Below are 22,708 nucleotides of genomic sequence, written 5' to 3' on the forward strand. Positions count from 1 at the left end.
AAGACAAGTGTTAGTGAAGAGTCTTTGAGAACATTACTGCAGTCTAAAATCATCTCTGCTTCAAAGATGGCTTTATGATGTCTTACGGCTTTCAGCCAGCCTGTTTTGAGTGACTGTAAATGTACTGCAAAGCAGCATTCACACTACAGTTTTGCAGCAGAAGGTATGTTTGCCCTACATACTGTAATGGGTAGAAATACCAAAGATCCCTGGGCAAGCACTGAGTGAGCTGGAAGCAGCCTTGCTGTAGCAATGTGGAGCTCTGCGTGGCTGAGAAGCAGACTAAATTAGCCTGCACGGTGCTTATAGCATCCCAGAAAGCTCAGAGCCTACTTGCACATCTACAAGGTACACTGCACAGCACCAATGTGCCCACTGAACATTGGAATAAGAGATGCATGCACTATTGTAGTCTGAGCTGCTTTTTCTCTGTTACCAACCTGTGCATCAGAAATACCTGATCTTTGACCAGTGTTACCACTGAGGGACCGACCACCTAGTTCCAGTAGGAAACATCAATTCATGCATGCCAGAAGATTTTTGTGTATGAACAAAATGCTGGATTGAGGTATGCATTCATCCAAGAGTTCTCTGCACTCTTTATACAAGAAAAAGGGATGTATCTCTTAATACTAATGCCTGAAAAAAAAAGAAGGAAAAATCTTCAGTTTCATATTTTTTTTGCTTGTTTAATATTGGCTTATATTTTAAGGATTTAACAAATGTTTTTCAAGACTATTTTATAAAGATTATGTAAACTGGTCTTATGACACATCATTTATACAGCAGTTCTGTGGTGTCCCTTCTTACCTTCGGCCACAGGCATGGTTACAGAGCAGGTGGGTAGCTTTTCCCTGCAGTGTAGTATTGCAGATTGCACTTTGCGTTCCTCAAGTTCAACTTGTGCGCATGCCAGAGACTACAGTTGTAGGGGTTCAGGTAGCCTGTCTGGAGCTCTTATTTATCATTGTGCCTTTTTGCTAGTTTAGGATCTTGTGACAGTTTTATTCTGGTATCTATTTCATATTTGTGATCCAAAACAAAGGCAAACCTCCTAAGAAAGGCAGATTTGGATAGAACTGACTTTGGCATGTGCCTACCAGGACCCAGTCCAAATGAGAAAGGAAATCAGGTTTCTTTAATTGTAACAGCACACTGTTCATTATAGAAGCTCGAAAAGTGTGGCCTTTGTTTCCTAAACCTGATAGTTTTGCCACAGTGATAGGTTTTTGCATATCTGAGTACCTTATTCCTTCTTATCTCATGCATGAGTTTGGATTTCTGAAGGAAAGTTCAGTTTTTCTACTTATCACATCCAGCACCTGCATAATCTTATATTCAACCTGACTTTCAAGTATTGCCATCCTGAAATTTAAAATCAGGTTTCATAGCGTAAATAAATAAATAAATAAATTGTGCCCTTCTTTGTTCTGCTGTCTATGGGCACACAGGATTTATTTAAAAAAAAAAAAAAAGGAACAAAGTAGCTCTTGAAATTGTTTCAATTTATCAGCTAAGTTAGCAGAAGCTGTGGCTCTAGATTTGTTGTTTTTGCATTAAAGCAGAGTTTGCAGTCTGTGGTAAAATTTACAGGAATAGCAAACTTAGTCTGATTAACCAATTCTCAAACAACAGTCCTCAGAAAATGGAATGCAGAAAACTCAGGGTCCTGAGAGGAAGCATACTAAAAATCAACCCCAAAGTTCCCAAAATCACAATGACTTTTCTCAGTAGTGTGTGTTAGACGAGATTGGCTGGCCTGATATCACAGCTTGCAGCCACCAAAAAAGTTGGTGCTCTTGCATCTCTTGGCCACACACTGCCTGTCTTAGTACCAAAAGGTGCTATGAAGTCTGTTCTTTCTTCGTCTGTGCCAGCCACTTCTGTTTCAGGAAAAGCAACAGCCTTTCTCTTCCCTGTGCTGCTTTTGTCTCCCATCCAAAAAAAACTCCCCAGCAGCATGGTATCTCAGTAAGTACAGAGCGGGTGCCTTCCTTCAGGAGGCTCCTACCAGCTGCTCAGCATAAGGAGCTTGCAGAGCTCTCTGTTACTCAGGGTGGTGTGGAGCTTTTCAGAGAAATGCTGGCTGAGCCTATTCCTTTTTCCCTGTGTGTGCCATTTCACTCAGATGCCTAGAGGAACTGTGCGTATATACAGCAAAGAAAGGTCTTAATTCAGAAGTGCCACGGCTGTGCAAAGCACCCTCTGACATGAGTGGGAACTGTGCAGGCACAAGGATTGCAGGAGTGGACTGACAAGATGAAAGGCTTATTGACCTAGAAACTGTATTAGTAGTTTTTAAAAAAAATCAATGTGCAACCGTCCTGATCCAAACTTTCAACATGCACACACAGTTGTTTCACAAAAACTTCTTTTCAAAAATTGTCAATTTGCTCTAATATATATAATACTGTACAGTTTTCCACTGTATTGTATTAAGTAGTGCAGTGTCTCAGTGCTTCAAAAACAGTAAGATCACCTCCGGTGATGCTGGAAAACCCTATTCTCACTTTTAACAGAGGGGAACATTGACTTGCTCAACGAAAATGGTACCTTGAGGATGGAAAATAGAAGTGCTCAGTGGTGGGCCAGTACTTTCACTGTACAGGTCTTTCTGCCCAGAGCTTTTTAATGTGGAAAAGCTGCGTTTTTTTTCCTTGGATCAACCTTCCCACAGATATTCCCACGCCCTTGGTTGTTATCCCGTGGAGTGTTCAGTTGTCTCTTCTTCAGCACCTTTGGCTGTGCACCTTATGGTCTGATCACAGAGAACGAGCAATTTAGGGATCTTGAATGAGAAATAAGGGCACTTTAAACAAAAAGTCACCCTCAGGGTGTTAAGACTATGCTAATCTGGGAACAAACGGGGTACAGGAAAATGGAAAGTGGGACTTTAATATGTTATTTGACAAGCCAGTTGCGACTGTGCCAAAAAGATGTTTCTGTCACATCACGTTGTCCATGAATTCTTTTGGCAATAGCTGTATTTCCTATGGGAGTCAGCTACAATGAGTGGTGTCCAGGGATAGTGTTTCTTCTCAAGCTTTTTCCATGGTATGCAGCTTAGTTTCCAACACACAAGTCACACATGCTGACAAGAATCAGATGCACCTGTTCCTTGACCACAACCCACTCCACAGATGCAGATTTATAGAGCCTAAAAAGAAAGGGCTGAAGGGTGTGTACCAGTTGAGCTGGGTAATTTCACTGCCAGAGGGTTATTTTTAGTATAAATTGTGTACTTGCATCTAAGTTTAGCATGATTGTAATTATGTCAGAAGTTTTGTTACACAAAAATAAACAGCTGCTAAAGACCGAGGGCAACTAGGGACCATAAAGTATTCAAAGCACTAATTCACATTTGTTAATGCTTTTTCTAATGTGCCCACTGGAATTTCTTGCCAATACTTTACCTTTATTTCCTGCTTTAGCAAACCATCTTGCTCTTTACCAATCTTTACAGAGATTCCTCTGTTTAGTTTCTCCTTTTCTTGTTCACTTGACTGAGAGGTGCTCTTTCATCGTCTTTCCTTCAGCAACATTTACACTTCATTATAAGCTCAAAATTTTTCCTTGCAAAGCAACACTGTACAGCACCGTGTGTGTGTGTGTGTATATATATATATACAGGGTGTATATTCTCTACCTTCCACTGGGCTTGTCTCTAAAGTCTTGGATTTACAAAGATAACATTTACCATAGCAGAAAGTGCGGTCGGCAGAAGTACAGCGTGCACATTATTGTACTTACCAGGAAAGGAGCAAAGAAGGGGATTGCTAGCCAAGGGCAAAGAACTCTCTTCTTTATGCTTTCAGTCAAAAAACAGTCTAGACATTTTTATCACATTAAACAGTCTGGAGCATTTAATAGGGATGTGACAGGAAGAAAAGCAGTCTGAACTAGCTGACCAGTTTTCTTATGGGAAAAGCCTGCTGGGCCTAAGATATTATTCTGTGCAATGGTAATTACCATGTTGGAAATGCTTAATGGTGATATATGGAGCAAAGCTGGTTTTAGGCATGTAAAAATGTTGCTTTTACCTGCAGGGTCTGCTATGCTTTGCATACGTCACTACTCTTGATTTTGGTGGGCACTGTGCTTGTTTAGTATGTGTACCACTCGGTGTGAAGTTGCAGGAGGCCAGTGTGGAGAGTGGCAGCATTAGTTCAGCACCAAAGAACACCTCAGTGTAATACAGCCTATGCAAATGGCAAAATATTTTTTGTCTCTGTAAGGGCTGTTTTATCAAATTTTTTTTTTTTTGGTGTAATGAGTTGCATCCTTTGATTCCCACTGCATCTGATGACTTCCAAACTGGCTCTTCTGCCTTTGACCTCCACCCTGTGGTCTAGAATCAGTTGTTGCACCTTCCCAGGCATCTCACCCACACATCCCCTCAATTTGTCTGCAGCAAGGGGGAATGCTGAACTTCTTGTCCCTGGGAGCCATGCCATCCCCACTCCCAAGCTGCCGCAATAAATAACCCCAGTCTGCTCTTGCCTGGAATGTTGGCACTGTTCTTGCCACTTCTTTACCCCCCACACAGACACCAGCATTTTGTTTTTTTGGTCTTTCCTAGTATATATTCCACTCTGTCCCTTCTTTTCCAGCCCTATTGCAGAAACTGAGCTCTGTTTCTGAACAGTCTCTAAAAATAGCCATGCTTGTGCTATCCCAAACCATTTCCATTTCAGCTATTCCAAACTACCCACTGTTCTTCTCTAGCATTGTGAGCCACCTTCCCTTTTCATTTTAGCTTTATTGGCCTTCTCAGGTGCTTCATTGTGCTGTTGAAGCTCACATTCGTGTCAGACATCCTGTCCTTGCTTTCTGCATTTTTTTGCTAGTTTCCTCCTCCTCTTTTTAATTCTTGTGCGCTTTGCTATACATGCCTTTCATTTCTTTCTCCCCAAATGGTTGTACATAATCAATAATGTTTTCATATTCGGGCATGATGTGTGTATTCTCACCTTTCCATGGAGAACGCTTTTTATGTTCCTACCTATGTGAACATGTTCCATTATACACTTGTCTCAGCATGAGGGCAGAGGTATCTTCTGCTCATGCTGTACGTGTCCTTTTCACCTCGGTGGAAGTCGCTCATACCAGCTATGACGTGACAAAGAGAACCGATGAGGCCATTTACTCTGTACTGCGGGCTGGGAAACGTATCGGCTCCCCCCCTCTCCACCCCCTGCTTTTTTTTTCCTGCTGTGTAACACTGAATCACATCTTAATGTTAGGAATTTAGAGAAAGAAAGTCCCTTTGCTCTGGTGTCTCCAGTTGGTCCAGAAAAGTCTGAATAAATTGAATCTCTCAGCATGCTGTAAAGCCTGCTGTTTATTATGAGATGTCAAATAAGTGTTCAAAATGGGTTGTGTATGCCAGCATGCCATACCAGCACCCCTGACTGGCAGACTGGCCCTCCTTTTTGTCTCCATAGTGGACAAATAGGTTACATACCAACACTTTTATTTTTATCCCTTTTGGAATACTATGTCAAATCATCCATTTGGAGCAATACAGAAATGTAAGATGCCTTTCTTCCAGAAATCTTCGTGTACATTATGAATAGTTGAACAAGCCAAAATGCAGCCCGCAGCAGGATTTGGAGAGGCTGCTGGCTTGGAACACTCTCCCACCCCTCTCTTAAACAGTTGGCCTGGCCAGTTGTGCCCCAGTTTTTAAACACGAGGTACGTTAATGTTCAGAAAGACATTTTAGGGACATTGTTCTCAAGGAATGTAAACAACTGAAGGCATCATTAATGAGTGCATTAGCACTCCTGAACTGTTTTATCAAATAAACTTATCAGAGATATCTCCTGCAATCTTATTTTACCTCAAAGAGACAACTTCTATTCAATAATGCCTGATGTGACAGGAAGCATGCCACAATGTCAAGAGAGTTGTTTTCATATTTACTTAATAGAAGCATATATATAGATCGCACTGTTTTTCTGAGGCAGTGAAAAGAGAATGTGATATCATGTTTCATATATCCCTGTCTTTCATTTATGTTTAACTATGAAATTATCAGCTGAGGGATCAGTGTCATTATTTTTTTTAATGAAAGCACTCTTCCCTGTTCTGTCTCCATAGCTTTTAGAGCTTCTGGGCAGTGGCAGAACAACCATTTGAAAAGAACTTTGGCTAAAACAAATTTACAAGAAAGGCTTACTCTGCCACCTACCTACAATAATATAGTAACAATAATAATAATTTCAAGTTCAAAACCAGTATCATTTCCTCTTGAATCTCTATGAAATTAAAGCTGTAAGTAGCTGATAGCTCGGTGCATCTCAAATGTGGCTGTCCAAATGTGGGCAGCTGTCCTGCTGGAAAGAGAGCTAGGTTTCCAAATTTTAAGTAACGTTTTACTTTTCACCTCGCCTAGTTGTGATACGTTATATTTCAGAACTGTGGCAGTCTCATCTTCAGAAAAAAAATGACCAGATATGTATTAATGAGTTAATACGGAATGTTCTTGGTGATTAAAGGTGTATAGCATTAATAACTTTTAGTTCTGGGACATCTTGCTGTCACTGCCTTCAAACTCTCTGTACAGATTTAAAAAAAAAAAAAGTATCAATAAAAGTGTAATTAAGACAAGTCTTGCTAGGCTCATTTTATAGAGGGATAAGAGGAAAATGGAAAGCAGCACAGTGTCCAGCTAGGATTCCAGAGCTGTTTGGCTGAACCTCAGCTGTTACCCAAGTCCCTTGACTCCCAGGTAATCCAAAGGGACTGTATTTTTATTTATTTATTTATTTTTCTCCCCGAACAATTGGTAATGAACATTGTTTCTGCATACAATGAGAGTGTTTTTGAGTGAGGAGAATAGACAAATTGATCCTATACAGCAGTGTTCAGGCCAGACGGTTTGATTATCTTCTTCCATCTGTTAAATGTCACCCCAGTTCCTAGATTTGCTTTTTGCACAGTGCTGTTAAGGTGCATGCCATGAACACCAAGAGTCTTTCTTCTCCTAATACTGACTGGGAGGAATCATAGGAAGAGCTTTCATTAAAGACAATTAATTTGTTCTGTTTCTTTGTATTTTGGTTTGATTTGAAACTTTTTTTTTCTTTTTTTTTCTCAGAAAAATGCAATTAAACTAACTAACCAAAACACAAAAGCTCTGGGGGAGCTGCAGCCTGTGCCAGCCAGGTTCCAGCTGTCCTGCTGCCACCCTTACTAGAGCTCTCCTTATAACACAGAACTAAAGAAGAAAGGCTGCTCCTACCACTCTGTTACCCAGGGTTTGCATTTACCACAGCTGCTGGGGCTGGATTGGTGGACAGCAGGGGATGATTTCCATTCCAGCCAGCTGGTAACACTATGCCTGCACTGAGACTTGAATCAGGGCAGGTGCCAGTGTGGGAGCGAGCAGGATAGCAGGGGAAGTGAAGGCTGATGAAAACAAGAGAAAGGATATTGTGTGCACAAAAGGAAAGAGTGTACTGCTCAAATGCAGATATTAGATCTGTTTCCTACTTTTCATTCCATATTATCTTTTCTTGTTTAAAGAAGGGGATGCAAAAACCTCGAAGGTGCAAGGTGGATGCTAAGAAGAAATCTGAGCAGTGTTATCACTTCTAAAATGCAGGCAAAAATTTTCTGACTAGTGCTGTGGGTTAAAGTGCACCATGAGAATTTTACCTAAATAGTATAAAAAGCTGTATTTTCATAGTGATTGTAGTTTATAGGCTTTGCCCAGGCTACCGATAAATTTGTAATTGATTTAAGTTTTCCACAAATACCTACTTTTAACCCCACCCACAGTACTATCAAATAATGAACGCGTGGGGTTTTTTTTTTGCATTAATACATTTTAGATTACCAGAGCGATCTCTAAAGATCATTTCAGCTTTTATCTGATCTTTTAAGCTGGCATTGTGGCTCACTGCTTTTTTCTCAGAAATCATCTAGAAAACCAGTTAGAATTGAGTCCTGCAGTTATATTGTCGCTTTCCTAATTTCAGATTTTAGAGTAACATCAATGTTCCTTACAGCTTATTAGTTTTTAAAATATCTGTATATTTTGAGCAAATTCATATTAAGCCATGTCAAAACTTTAATAAAGTTTGGTTTGATCTAATGTATCTGACTGTGAAGGGATTATTTCAAACACACAGATTTAGAAGCTAATACAAAAATGTGATCTTGACCTTTCGTTAAATTTTATTAATACAAGTCTGACAAGTCTTGAATACAAATACCAAATCTGTGTGAATGTTTGGAAACAGACAAGTGTGTCCTCAAGATGTGTTCATGGAGCAGCTGATACTTGTATTTTGCTTTATTTTTGTTTGAGATACTAGCTGATGTTATTTCCATAACTTTTCCTTGCATTTAAAAATGAAAGGCTACTGATATTTGTTTAGTTTGGAAGTTTGTGTTGCTTTTTTCACGGTATTTGTAAGTAATAATTTGGTCTTAGACTTTTGCAGTTGTCTTATGGCCTGGGATCACTGAACTATTGCATCATAACAGGAATGCTTCTACATTAAGGTTATTCGGTGTTTTTTCATACTTCCACCTGAATACTTCCTAGCATTTTAATTTTAAACATGTATTTATGTATTCCTATCACATTGAAGTACAGGCCTCACTTCTGTTTGAGACTTCTTAGAGCACTTAAACCCCAGAAAGAGACTACAAAGAAGAAACTCATGTTCTAAATGTCAAAATCGTTAATATTTTTAATTAAAATAACTGACACGTCATAGAGGTGTACCTAAAAGGGAGAAACAGAATTCACAGTTTTAAAAGATATGTTAGCTGTCAGTTGCAGATTAAGTGGCAGTACAAATTAAGTATGGTGTTAATTGCCCAAATATTATACTGAAGAGTCTGTTGTTTTATTTAGTTTTTAATAAATCAGATGTCTCTTTCCTGTGGGACTCATTGCTGTAATTATATCAGGTGTCAGATTTAAAAGACCATAAAGAAAGGATTTAGTGTCAAGTAATTCAGGAAATATATGATCTTTTGCAAGTGATATGTATTTGATGGTGGTGGTGTTTTTTGTTTTTGTTTTTTTTTTGATTGTTCTATGAAGTAGAAGTTCTTTGTTTTAACATTCTGCATTTGAAAGCCAAGGAGTGAAGTAATTAAAGTTAATAAAATTCATTGCTTCTTAAATCAAGATACATGTTATACATACATTATATGCTATAGCAATTCAGAAAAGATTTTGACAATTATTACACAAACCATTGCTTTCATCTACGTCCAATTCACTCTCAATTACTACCTGGCGAGGAGATGACTTCAAGGAAATGGCGTGTTTGATATTATGCTAAAATATTGAATGCCTCTAACAATTCTGTTGTTTAACTAAAGATAAACCCGATGTCTTCAACTCTTTTACACAATTTTATATATGGTTAGTGTTGATTATTAGAATGAGACAAAACAGGAAAAGTTCTAGGAAAAGGTTCGACATATGCTCATGTTATGAAATTACCTTCTCTTGACTGGTCAGAGCAATAAATTATTTTTAGAGGGGTACTGAAGAATACATGTAAATGAAAATTAATTATCATTATATGTTTAATGAGGCATTTTGCTAAGTTCTGTGTACAATTGACAGCATTAAGTGTAGGTCAGTTCCTGATATCATCCTTTGGGAAGATCCTTGCCTTTTGCTTTCACTGTTACAAATTTGAAAATGTAAACATCAAAGTTTCCATCACCAAAAGGAAAGAACAGTAACAAAAAACTACTTATTCCATAAAGTTTATGCTTTTGTATGATTTTTTAGCACTTAAATTTTTACTGACTTTCCATTATGTTAGGATAGCTCTGAAGTTAGCTTTACTATTCAAAACATATGTTTCCTAGAGATGCGTCTAGATGAGCTTCTGTTTTCATTGTAGGAGTTTCCTCATGCACTATCAGTAAAAATTTACCCTTTTTTTTTCTTTAACACTTTGCTGTTGGAATTGCCAAGTTGCTTTTGTTTATCTTAGCACTTCAAGTGGCACTTATCTAAAGGCTCATTTTGGTCAGCATATAAGCTAATAATTGTAGTTTGCAATGGTGGCATATGAGGACTGATTGCAGTCTTGTCAGAATTTATGTGAAGAGTTGAAATGACTTCAGTGATCCCTTTTGAATTGATCCAAATTGAAGAATCTGCTCCAGTGACTCTGTTGCTGCTGAGTTTAGGAATAATTTACCTTTTCAGGACTAAGTATTTGCTTTAAGCATGAGATGGCTTAATTGGCTTTCTGTTTTCCAGTGGAGTGAGGAGTTAGGCCTGAATCATCTAACTGAGAAGCTTTCCTTAAGAGCCCCATTTAAATATACTTCTAAAAGCCAGAACACGTTCTTGTTATGCTGTTGCAAACGTACTTTACCCAGAATAAATTTCTTTACATACCACTATGTTTCTTTATGTACGGTAGACTTCTCAGGAAGTGTAAAGCTCCTCAAAAAAGGATGGGTCGTAAGTACTTAGGGCGTATTATGAGAGAGTTGGAATGAATGGGAATGAACTGGGCAACACTGTAAGTATTAACAGATGAGGAAGGCCTTGGGACAAATAGAAAATCAGCTAAGGAAGCAGGGAGGTCATGTTTGGCTCCTCTGGTCTATCAGGAACTCTACTCGTTAGAGATAATGGCTGTCATCAGAGGTAATGACTGAAGCACAGTTCAGACCTTATGTTGAGGCAGGGCCATCTCATTTTCAGCACTATGGCGTAAGCAATTTTTGTTTTCTGCTGTCAGCAGCAGAGAGACTCATTTCTTGGCCTGAAGCAGAGCTCTGCAGTGGGCAGCCCCACTGACCTTGTGTGAAATGCTAAAGAGGTTAGTGACAAACAGGCCACTTGTTCTGGGCTAACCTCTGAGGTGCCCCTGCATGCCAATGCATTCCAGCAATTAAAACAAAATCGAAAATGAGGCCATTACTTAAACAATACATTTTCAATGCCTGAGCTCTGTTGTATGTCTTTTCTTGCTTCTGGACCTTGTTTTTTGGGAGAACTGTTAAGTTGCTTGCATTAGCTGTGGGAATAATGTGTTTAAAAATAACCTGCTTGAAAGAGCATTCTTTTTTTAAAAACAACAACAACAACAAAATATGGCTGTGGAAGGGCCTGGTGAGCTGTGAAAACTTGGAATTGCTTTAAAAAATAGTATGGATGCTGCAGAAATTCAGCAGTGTGGCTCTCACCATTACATTTTACATAGGACTTGCACTGTAGCTGCTCTTATTTTCTAAATTTTCTTGAAACTTGCTCTGAATTTTAAGTTCTAGAGTAGAAACCACATTTTCTGGTTTAAAAAACAGCCTTTCTATGCATTTTTCATGTGATAATGCTGGCACATTTAGGACCAAGTAAATTTGACTGTGACGAGTAAACACATGAAGATCTGAGTCTTCTTCCAACAGAGATCTAGAAACAATTGAGGCATTTGCATATGACAGTGCTTCAGGGTAAAAAACAAGTGTGGCTTTTTTATAAGAACTTCAGCGTTGCACTGCCTGATCAGCAGGAGCCTTGCATAGCTCTGGATCACAACCCTGCAACTATATCCCTGCAGGTAGACTTTCTGGATTGGAATGAATACCACAACAAACCCAAGAAGTTACACAGGCCTGCTGATGTGGATCTGGTTGTCTTTGTTATGACGAATCTTGTTTACTAAAGAGGAGTGATGGTGAAGGATGTATATACTTCAAGAGGGGAAAGAGTAGGAAATTCATTAGTGTTTTTTTTTTTTTAAAGTTGTTTCCTTGTAACTGTAAGAAAAATATATATGACAGAGCAAGATTGCTAAACATGTTTTGTGGCTGCTTATACTTTGCCCCTGTAAACCACCCAGACAGTAACCAGTGCACTCTTTAGGGAGCGTAATTTGATGAGGTGAGTGGTGAAATGGCTAACAGAGTGTGTGGAGCCTCCTCACCTTCTTTCACTCAGCAGGTAGTGATTCATTCGAGAGGCAAAAATAGTAATTACTAAAAAAAAAAAAATAAAAAATTGTACAGGTATTGTTATAATGCTCGGGGCTAAGCAAAATGGAAATTGTGAGTTACTGCGTTTTAGGCTGGGGGTGTCAGTTCTAAGGAATACTGCTGTCCTTTCCAACAGTGTCTCAACATTGACAGGATGTTTATGGGATCCGAGGAGTATCCTATCCATCATGCTAGCCAGCCCTGTGGGTTAGTTTAGAATATCACCTCTTTCCCCAAACATTTGTCTGTTTTGTATTAACAGAATCCTTTCCTCCTCCTGTTCAGCCACACCTTGTCTTTAGTTTGGTCAAAGAACGAAAAAAACAGGATTTATAATCCTTTCACCCCCCCACACCCCAGATTTAGCGTAGTACAGCAAAGAAGACTTCTGTGTTAAATAACGCTGTTCTGGATATGGTTAATTTTGTGTCCTAACTCTTTGGGTACTCCAGGTGAATCAGGAGGTGTGTTTTTTTTTTTTTTTTTTTTTATGTGTCCCAAATTATGACCTCAGGCATAAATCAGTGTTGAAGGAAAGGGAGATTGCTCAGAAGGCATTTAACTACCGCATTTGAGACTTTACCTGCTTCTCCCTTGTGGTCATTGATCAACTCCTGAGGTGTATTTTATGAGTGTTTTTTTCTGCTTTTGTGAATGGTATGTATTCAGAGACATTTTTATACTTAAAGAATTCTATGTCAGTGAAAACATTTTTAATTTTTAAATGTTGTTTTAAAATTTTAACTGAGTGAAATTTTTTAGAATGACTGTTTTTAAGTTTTGTTCTTAAAATCTCTCCCTCTCCTAGTTGAATCTTCACACTTAATAGTTATTAAATTTTGTTAAAGAGAGTACTTCTTGATTTTCATCCTGGCAATGGTGTATGCATGCATATATTTGCAATCAAATGCATGTTGGAATGCTGTGTGTTTTGTTTGTTTGTTTTAAGCTTTGCTCAAACTGCTTAGTAGTTGATGAAGATTTAGAGTTCCAAAAAGTGGCAAGGGAGTGTTTTATATTTTCTTTTGGTGATCTTAAAAGCTGAGAGGTTTGTGGGAGAACAGATTTTTGAGAGGAGTGTAAGAAATGTGAGAGACTGAGAAGAGGTTTTCTAAAAGGAGAGAAAAATTTCTTCACCTTCTACTCAGCTGCCAAAGCATATGGCTTAAAAATCTTGTTTGTTACGATTTGTCTGAATCCTTGCTATGTGTACGCAAGCCATCTTTCCCTCACACTTCATCTGTCTTAGTTCATCTGTAAACTGTGAGACCTGTGAGAGAGTAGAGCTAAGAAGAGATTGGTGAGGTGGTAATAACAATGAGCTTGAGTCCCTGACACAGAACTTGATTGCTTGCTAAATCATGAGCAATCAAGCGTGTTTTCTTGCAGCTAAATGCAAGGTTATGCAAATAAGAAGTAGGAGAATTATTCCAGCTTGTATGATAGAGGGCTGTGTCGTTTTCTGTGTCCTGGTCCAGACCCCCGACCTCAGAAAAACAGCTGGGAAACTGGAGAGGGTTCGGGCTGACACCAAGATTTGTAAAGTGTGCATTGCAGCAAGAAACTGAGGAGCTCAATCTATTTAATTTCAGTGATGAAGTAATGAGACAACTTCATTGTACTAAGCGCTCAGACAAGGATAATATATCTGTAAAGAAAGTCATGTTTCAGTGACTGGATGATGAACTCAACCAAGTTGAAATTGTCAATAAAGTGCATGTCTGTAGTGTGAAAGTAATAACTCTTTCTGGAAGATAGGTGTCCCTTCAAGCACTTGCTACATACAGGATTCGGAGTGGCAGATGCTGGATGAAATGTTATGATGTATCTTGTACAGGGGTTCAGAGCAGTTGCAGAGCTTTTAGGTTTTAAAATCTGTCTGTATGGGGTTCAGTGTCTGTTTGGAGAAGAAGAAAACAAAGGTTGAAGGCTGTGGATGTAGTAAAGGGACTGTTGAAGAGTATTCTTCACAGCCTTAAAAGTGTCATCACATTGCTTATGATTTAGCACAGAACGTATCTGCCTTTCCCAGAAGGACTTCACATGCTGGCACTGTGTATTACTACATAAACTACCTATCACATTAAAGTGACTCTTCTTCTTGGGAACATTCTGATAGTAAAAGTCATTTAAATAGATAAAAGCATGTTTATAGGGGAATGGTCAATATACTGTCAAAATGGAGTGTTTATCGCTTCAGGTGTGTATGTTTTAAGTTACCTTTAAATCTAAAGGGTATTTTCCCAAGATTTTTGAGGAGTTGCTGTATAGTATAGGATTTTGTTGGTGCTGGTTTCAAATTTTGCCGTTAGTAAAGCCTGTGAAGTAAGAAAACTTATTTTTGAAGATGTTTCTCTAAATGTAGCTTTGTTGTAAGAACAAGCACTACATTTTCAAGGTGCTGTGATTACCCTGAGCTACTTTGTGAAGTCTGAGAGTTGTGTAGAACAAGACACTATCATGCTACTGCAATGGGAAGTCCGTCCTACTATACAGCTTTCTCCATAGAATGACAAAAAAGCAGCTCTGTGCCAGCTTAAACCAGGAGAGAACCTAAAATTATAAGCACATTTAAAACAATAATAAACATTCAATAATTTGGCACATTCCCTGAAAGGATCTCAGAACATTGCAGTCCTCATGAGGAAGATATTACTGCTCTTTTACAGAGTAGTAAGAACCAAATGCTCGGGGGGAGGCTTTTTGCAGAGTAATAAATGTAGCTGATCACTTCTTGGTCCTAGTTCTTTGCTCTCTATTTTGTTCAAATCATCTCTTCATAACAAAAACAAAAGAAAACCAACCAACCAACCAAAACAAACAAGCAAACAAACAAAACAACAACAAAAAAGGATGAATATTTAAAAGAAGGGAACACTTAATGGTGTTGTATATTATTGTCAAATTGTATTTTTGATAGTTACAGAGAATGAATTCATGTAACTTACAAGGCTTTGGAAGCATAATATGCATGTTTATACATCAATGACCTAAAAAGGGCAGGAGATGAAGAGATAGGCAGCATCAAAATGCATTTTGCATGTTTTGTTTTTTTAAGTAGGGATATTTTTTTCAATATAGAACTATCAAAAGTAACTGTTCTTAAAGCTAGTGTTAGATGGAGTCCTTAATAGTATTTGCTGAGTCCTTTTGTTGTTTTTTCTTGCTGGAACATCTTTGATAGGAATGAGAACATGACGGAGAAGGAGGGCACTGCAAAATTCTTATTTTTTAAGCACTTGTATCTATTCTGGGTTTAAAGTTCAGTCAAAGTAGCCATTTCAGTCTAAGAGCATCACTGAAGGATTGTTACCTAATCGGTAATATTTTAGTCTCCTATTCAGAGTTTTGGTATAAGTAAACACTACAAAGATGGTTTGCATAGCATAGATTACACAGGCTGTCATACTTTCCCTTTAATTTTATGTATGCTTTTTGTTCTGCTCACTTAGACAAACTTTGTTTGGGCTAGGTGCCTGCACTATAACAGAGTAAGAATTGTGCTGGTTGCACTTACTCCGTATCGTGTTGCTAGGGTTGATCAATAGTAGATAAACGTAAGACTAAGGCAAGCATAGAGAGATCTTCTCCCCAGAATTTGCTTCCTGAAATTATTAGATGTTTCTCACCTTCAACAACTTGTTGAACCTCATTTCAAATACACTGGGGGGAGAAGCAATTGTGTTTTCCTGGGTTAACCTCACTTTGGCAGCGGGGGTCCACTGCCACCTTCCAATAGCAGTACCTTCAACGTGGTGAGGACTAGGGAGGAAAGTGTGGTGAAAGAGCAGGATTATGGGATGGCAACTTCCTCTTTTCTGTACATCTGTCCAGCAAAGGTAAGAGTAACCAGTGCGAAGTTTAGGGCTGGTGAAGACTGCTGTTTCTTGATGCAAAGGGAATCAGAAAAATGAGTTACGAGTTGCAGCCCTGAGTTTGCTTTTAGAGCAGTGTGGCTTCAGATGGTTGCCATGTGTAGGATGGACTTTATTTGTTATGGTCTTAACATCTGTGTGTTGCTTTGTTGTGAAAGACACATCTTTCTCTTGGTGCAGTGTTTGTGCAGTCTTTTATTCCTACATTGTATAATACCACCTTTCCTGAGCAGTGTGTCTGGAGCAGTTGTCAGAAGAGGGTTAGGCCAAGCCCATAAGAACAGGGCAAGGTGTTGTTTGCCTGTGAAATAGGCAGGAGCACGAGGGGTCAGATTATTGTGACTGTGTGCTCCATTTGTCTTAATACATCGTTTCATGGAATGGATTTGCTGACATCTGTGAGTCAGTCCTATCATGCTGCTGCCAAGTGTATTCCCTCTCACGCAAAGCTCTGGCCTAGCGTATGAAGGAGTAACCAAGATGGCGTTAGTAAGCAGGCATGACGCAGATGCTGTTTAAACTTTGCAGAGAATGTAGTTGGAACATTTTGTGGTGTACAACAACATAACCTAGAAAGCACCAAGGTGATGGAAAAGATACTGAATAATTTGATAGGCTTTGTTGTAAGGTCTATATGTTATGACTTCTGTATTGTATTCTAAATTAACAGTTTCTTTTATTTGCATTCCTAAACTTACACAAATGAGCAATGCTGCTAGCTAGTTTCATTTAATGGCCTATATTCCTAAACAGTTTTTTTTCCCCATGAATTTGGACCTATATATTATGTGTATATTGTTTTATGTGTAAAATATTACTGTAAATAACTATAACTTTAAATAATATTGATGGATTTTGAAACACAAAATTCAGAGGGGTAAAAAATGTTTTGTCTAGGTAGTATGCAATTTAGTGTATTGAAAAAAAAATAAATCAGTTTATGTAATACTTGATGTTTTCCTCTGAAAAGAAGTACTCCTGTGTGCTATCAGTTGTGACATTTTGTGTCACCTAGGGCTGCATTAATCCCAGCCTCATTATACTCTAGAAGTGATACATCAGATATTTAAACTAAAGCAATGTTACAGTGTCAAGTGTTTTTTCAAATAGTTGACACACATTTAATAATAATTTTTCATTTGAATTACTAAACAAAAATATTCTAGTGAGGAAAACTTCATTTGGAAATGCACTGTGACTTTTTAATATTCCTGTGTGAACGAAAAAGGTAAAAGTCACTATTTTTCCTGTTTAGACTTTGAAATACTCCTTTTAAAAGACAGCAATTGAACTCTGCTCTTTCATTCCATTTCAGGTTTTTCTTCTGTAATCATGGCAAAACCTTACGAATTTAACTGGCAGAAGCCAGTTCCCTCTTTCATGCAAGATGGAGCTGTGTTTGATAGATATGAAGAGGTAAGAGGCCATTTAATGCATTTGCATTTAATTTGCTATTCTCTTTATATATGTAGATGTTTCAGAATATTTCATGCTTTGTTTTCATTGTACATAAATTTTCACATAACTGCAGAAATGTGTTTGGGGAGAAAATATCATTACAATTCATTGCTATACAGATTTTTGCTTTTAAAAGAAATAACATTAAAATATGTTTAATCCCAATGATTTGCAATAAATCCTGAGCAAGAGAAAGGGAGATTAGAATCAAAATATCTGTAATGCTCATAAAGTTCTCATCTTTGCAGTTCCGTAAAGCATATTACTGAACATAAAGCATATTACTGAACAAAGTGCATCTTTTAAATGTATTGGTTTGGGGTGGGGGGAAAGATTATGTCTTTTTAGATACAAACTGAGGACCTGCATGTTATAGAGGAAAGTAAGAGAATACAAAGCATTTATATTGTGATTCATATGCATAATTTGAGATCTGGAGTGGTTTTAACTCCTTTACAAAATCAACCTGTAATCTTTCTGAAATGTGATTACTGTGATCCTGGTTTCACCTGTACTTTAATCCAAATCTATTAAAGGAATGCAAATTAGGACATTTTACACAGGCAGCCAAAATAAAGTGCTGAGACATTTACCTTACATTCAGCATTGATATACCTGTGAGAATAATTTTATCAGGGACTATTTTTAATCATTTGGACAGGAAGTGAGTCCCTTCAGAGATATTATGATATTCTCTTAACCTTTTGAAATGTAGGTAAAATGTATTTTTTATCATGAGAACCGACAAGTTAAGGACAGTTATTTTACCGTGTATGTTCAGTTTTGGGGACAGAGAAACTAAGAAGGTACTAATAGACATTGAATGACCTAAAAAGGAGGTTCCTAAAAGCTCTGTTTTTCCTTCAGTAAATGGTATTCCAGAAATTCAGTCTGTGAGCATCCAAATGAGGAGTTATGGACCATGGTGGTTCTCTTGCACCTTAGGTGAGAATGATACAGAAAAGAGTTCAAGTGCTCAGATCTCAGTGTGGAATCAAGAATGCTCAGTGTGGCACACGTGTCCTTGATGCAGTGATAGGGAGAAAAAGACATCTTGAAATGAAATTCTTTTGTACGGTAGGTTGGTGTGCTCAGCATGCACTCGTGGAAGACTAGCCAACAGATAACGCTGTGCATACATGGGGTTAAATGGTAGAACCAGTAGTCTTGGTCTTCCCAGCTGAATTTATTGCCTTCCAAAACTCCACGGAAAGGGGGATCCTACTTGCCACCTTTGGAACAGAATTTTCTCTGTCCATCCATGTGACAAGCGCCATCTACATTGCTGCAAGTTTTGCTACAGTTCACTCCAGGTTTGCTATTGTACAGTTGGAAGCCTGGTTTGTTTTATTGAAAGGGACTCTTCTGGAAACATTAAAAGGGCTTTCACTTGGGTAACTTGGGTATATTTCATCTGCAATTTACAAGGAATCATCAAGGGCTGTAAGAAAACAGTGACTCAGAAGTTAAGATCTGTAGCCTGTAAACAGTGAGCACTAGATGGTGTAGCTGTTTGATATTGTCAGATTTATGATATACATAGGCAATGATTTAATTGTGTTGTGGTAGTAAGTAGATAGCCTACCTAAGAGAAAAACACCGTTGCTTTAGTCATGTTATGCAAGCATAGCAAGATCCAATTCTGTACTGTAAGGCTTGCAATTTTCAAGATAAATATTTCAGATCTGGCCTTCTCATTCTAATTGAGGTTCTGTACTTAATTCCCCAACCTTAACAGAAAGACCATATGGGAAAAAGATAAATGGCAAGTGAACTGAGGTCACACGACAAGTCAGTGTAGAACTGGGGCTCAGGAATATTGGTCGAGGGTCTTGGTGACTGAATAGCTCTAGTACAGCATGGGAGGTCTTTTTTGTGCCCAAGTTTCGTTGAGTGTCTAGAAAAATCTAGGGTTACTGTAATGTGGAGCAGTGTCTCTATCCATCTTTTTCCTGATGGGGGAGTCCCTTAACTGGCAGAAATACGAAGTGGCAGAAATGTATTTTGAGCAAAGCATTATCATATTTGACTGCTGAGAAGTCTGAGTCTAGAAGAGGAATGTCTCAGAATATGGGAAGAAAAAATCAGACGTGATTAGGAACGTTGCTAGTCAAATTGCAAGTACATGGTCTGATGGTAGGTACTTTCTTTACAGTGCAAGAAGACAAATTGCAGGAAAAAAAGTAATTTAGTGAAAAGGGTCAAGGCTAGGGTGGGACGTCAGCATGAATGCAGTTTACATAAACACCTTTGTGAAAACATTTTTGTTACATCAAGAGCTTTTGATAGGCGGGGATGCAATAACTGACAAAAAAAAAACGGCTTGCCTTTTATTGTATGAGTAATCTCTCTGGAAAATGCAAGAGGCACTCATTTTGATTGGTAGCTAGCTGTGTTTTTATATGAAACATTGCAGGACTCCAAGGGCTGTAAAACTAGTAAATCTGAGTTGTCTGGCAATAAGTACATTTCATGAGGGATGAGTGCTAGGGTGAAGGCAGGAAAATAGAAGCTGTGGTGGAGAAAGATGAGCAGAGCAGTACATGCTGGAAACTTATTTGTAGAGGTGTTGGCTCAGGCTAAGCTACAGCAACTTTCTATTTTCTATCTCAGTTCCCTGCTTGTAAAATTAACATAGTTGTTTGCTACTTGGATGGAAAACTACAGTCCTTAAGTTGTGTAAATCTCATTTGATGACAAAAAAAACATTGTCCAGAAGTGGTAGACACCATTCAATAACGAGTGTATCCAGGGAAGAGGAAGAATTATCCCAAGCACAGCATAGCCCCTTTGGCTGTCTCCATCTAGGAGGGCTCAAAGACATTACCAAACTCTGGATCCAGGTACTTGCTTGACTTTGTGCCTGGTGTCAAGTCGGGATAAGACCTAACTGGAATGTGAGTATTCTTCAGCCCACCTGAGGCCCTTGTGCCATGGCAGACACCAAAAAGACAGTGGTGGTTGCCCCATGAAGTCCCTCATCCCAGGCTGAGCAGGGGAGCAGCCCCAGAGTCACCCAGTGAGACAAGTCTGTCCTGGGCAGAGTTACTGACTTACAAGTGTGCTCCAAGGACTGAAGGCGTTGGAGTTTTTACCTGTTTTGTTACCTCAATTCAGATTGTTCTGTATGTAAGACCTTTTACTCTGGAAACACCTCTGATGTTCTGGCTGGTCTTGCTTATATGCTCAGAGGAAGACAGGGCATATCAGAAAGGTATCTCAGCCCTGAATGCAGAGCAACACTTTGATCTCTGAAACAGTAAGCAGTGCTGTAGCCTGCCCCCATGCTTGTTGGATTTCAATTAAGGAAGTAAGGAAGTCCTGGATCCTTTTTTATTGAGAAAATGATTGATTCTGCACAGTGTTATCCTACATTTTAGCTGAATTTATGATGCATTAATTGGGGCTGGAGGTGTGTGGAGGAAATTTCTTTTTTAATTCAGCTAATCCGATATTTTGCCTTGTCTAGTCCCTCTGGTATGCTATCCTTTCTTGATTTCTCTACTAATCAATATCCTTCAAATTCTGCTTGCCAGATACTCTGGCTAAAAAATACTCGTGGCATACATACTATCATAGTCTAACATACAAGTGCTTCCCAGTTTCTGAATGTTAAAATAAAATGTGGTCATTTGATCCTGAAGGTAATGCTGGCAAGTACATAATTTTGAACTTAGTTTGAGTATAGTTTGAAGTATTCAGTTTTCAATAAATATTTTTGAAGTTCCATTTCATTAAGGTTTTTGAGCTAAGAATTGGTGCTTTTATTAAAAAAGAAATGTTATACTTGCAAAGCAAAGTATGAAAATACTAAGTGCATCCTAGTGTTTCAAATGTTGGCAAAAAAACAAATCATTAAAAATGATCATTTTTTAAAAGCCTTCCTTCTCACTTCTGATTGCTTAGGAATGGCAAATTCCCCAGGAAGGCACGTGGGGAAAAATGTAACAGTCTTTTATTTTTTGAGCAATAAATTGATCTATGACATTTCTCAAACTGACTAAAATAATTATCTGTATTTTCTTTTGTATAGGAATCTTTTGTCTTTGAAAGCAACTGTCTCTTTCAAGTGGATGAATTTGGCTTTTTTCTGAGCTGGAAAAGTGAAGGAAAGGTAAACTACAGTTATGTCAAAAATATATATTACTTATTATTGCACTTGGTTTATAAACTGCCTAGTTTTTAAAAATGTAAAATATCATGTTACTTTATATACAAAACTACCTTTAGTTCTGTTCTTTTGGACTTTACAGAAGTGTTTAAAGAGGGAATTAACAGAAACAAGAGGGAAATACTGTTTAGTGTTAATGAACAGTGATTGCAAATAAAATCTGTTGGTTTTGGTGCACTTCCTAGCAGACCTTTCAACTTGTACTTTTTTTTTTTTTTTTTTTCCATTTCAGGAAGGACAGGTATTAGAATGTTCTCTGATCAACAGTGTTCGTTTTGGAGCTGTACCAAAGGTACTCTATAGCTAATTTATACTCTTCTTTTAAACAAAGAATACTTAAACAAAACGTGAAATGCAGAACAGAGTTCATTTGTCTCACAAATACCACCAACACAGCTTTTCTCTTGGAATAAGTCTAAAATTTTAAGTTTTAAACTCAAGTAATTTGGTATGTTTGCACTGGGAAGATTCTGTGATCTGGTCTCCCTGATTTAGTATGGCGCTTAGCTTTCAGAATGCTGTGAAAGTGGAACAATAGGCATTAAGCTTATGTGTTAGGAGTTCTTAATTATTTTTCTAACATTGTATTGTGATACATTTTTTAAGAACCTGGAAAAAAACAAAATTCCATATTCCAAAGTTTGTTCTTTATGTTCAAGATGTGTTGTTTCTTCTTGTTTCCTTGATATAAAAGCCTAGAAAGTTTTGTTTGCATTCCTGTTTGTGCAGTTAGGTGGTCAGAGAGTCAGTGGTCACTGTCTGCAATTTTGAAGAACATCAGCAGAAGGACTAGCTACAGCTTCTGTAGAAGCCCAAAACTTTGGAAATAATTTAAATGGTATTCTTCAGAAAGCATAAGCAGAATGTTCTGAGATTAAATTTGGGCCTCTCTCCTCCAGGCCTTTAGTTTAGAAAATTTGTTGTGAAGAAATCTATCTGTTAAGACCTCTGCATTTCCACTTTCAAGTGCTAAATGTTTTTATATTAACCATAGATAACCATCTCTTAGTAGTTCTCTTGGGATTCCATAAACTAAAATGCTTCCCCTGTAGAAAAGGGGCATGAGAAGTGGTGGTGCAGACAACCCCATGCTTCATGTGCAGCCAACCATACCAATATGCTTCAGACTTCACCTCTGACTTTACATAGGTAATTTGTTCTTTATGCCCATTAAATTCATAGCTCTTGACCCTCAGCAGAGATACCAGCTTGTAAGATGTATCATTAAGAA

At 38.1% G+C, this 22,708-nt stretch overlaps 1 protein-coding gene across 1 annotated transcript in view; it reads left to right on the top strand.

Annotated features, from left to right (window-relative positions):
• The window catches only part of PLCB4 (phospholipase C beta 4), a 126,904-nt gene that overhangs the window by 18,792 nt on the left and 85,404 nt on the right, over window positions 1–22,708 (top strand). The window contains exons 2-4 of the mRNA XM_083827647.1: window positions 17,164–17,264; window positions 21,340–21,420; window positions 21,710–21,769. Coding sequence (XP_083683773.1) covers window positions 17,164–17,264; window positions 21,340–21,420; window positions 21,710–21,769 — 242 coding nt within the window. The remainder of the gene's footprint in view (window positions 1–17,163; window positions 17,265–21,339; window positions 21,421–21,709; window positions 21,770–22,708) is intronic.

Source organism: Anser anser (genome assembly GCF_964211835.1).
Source record: "Anser anser genome assembly, chromosome: 3".
NCBI lineage: Eukaryota > Metazoa > Chordata > Aves > Anseriformes > Anatidae > Anser > Anser anser.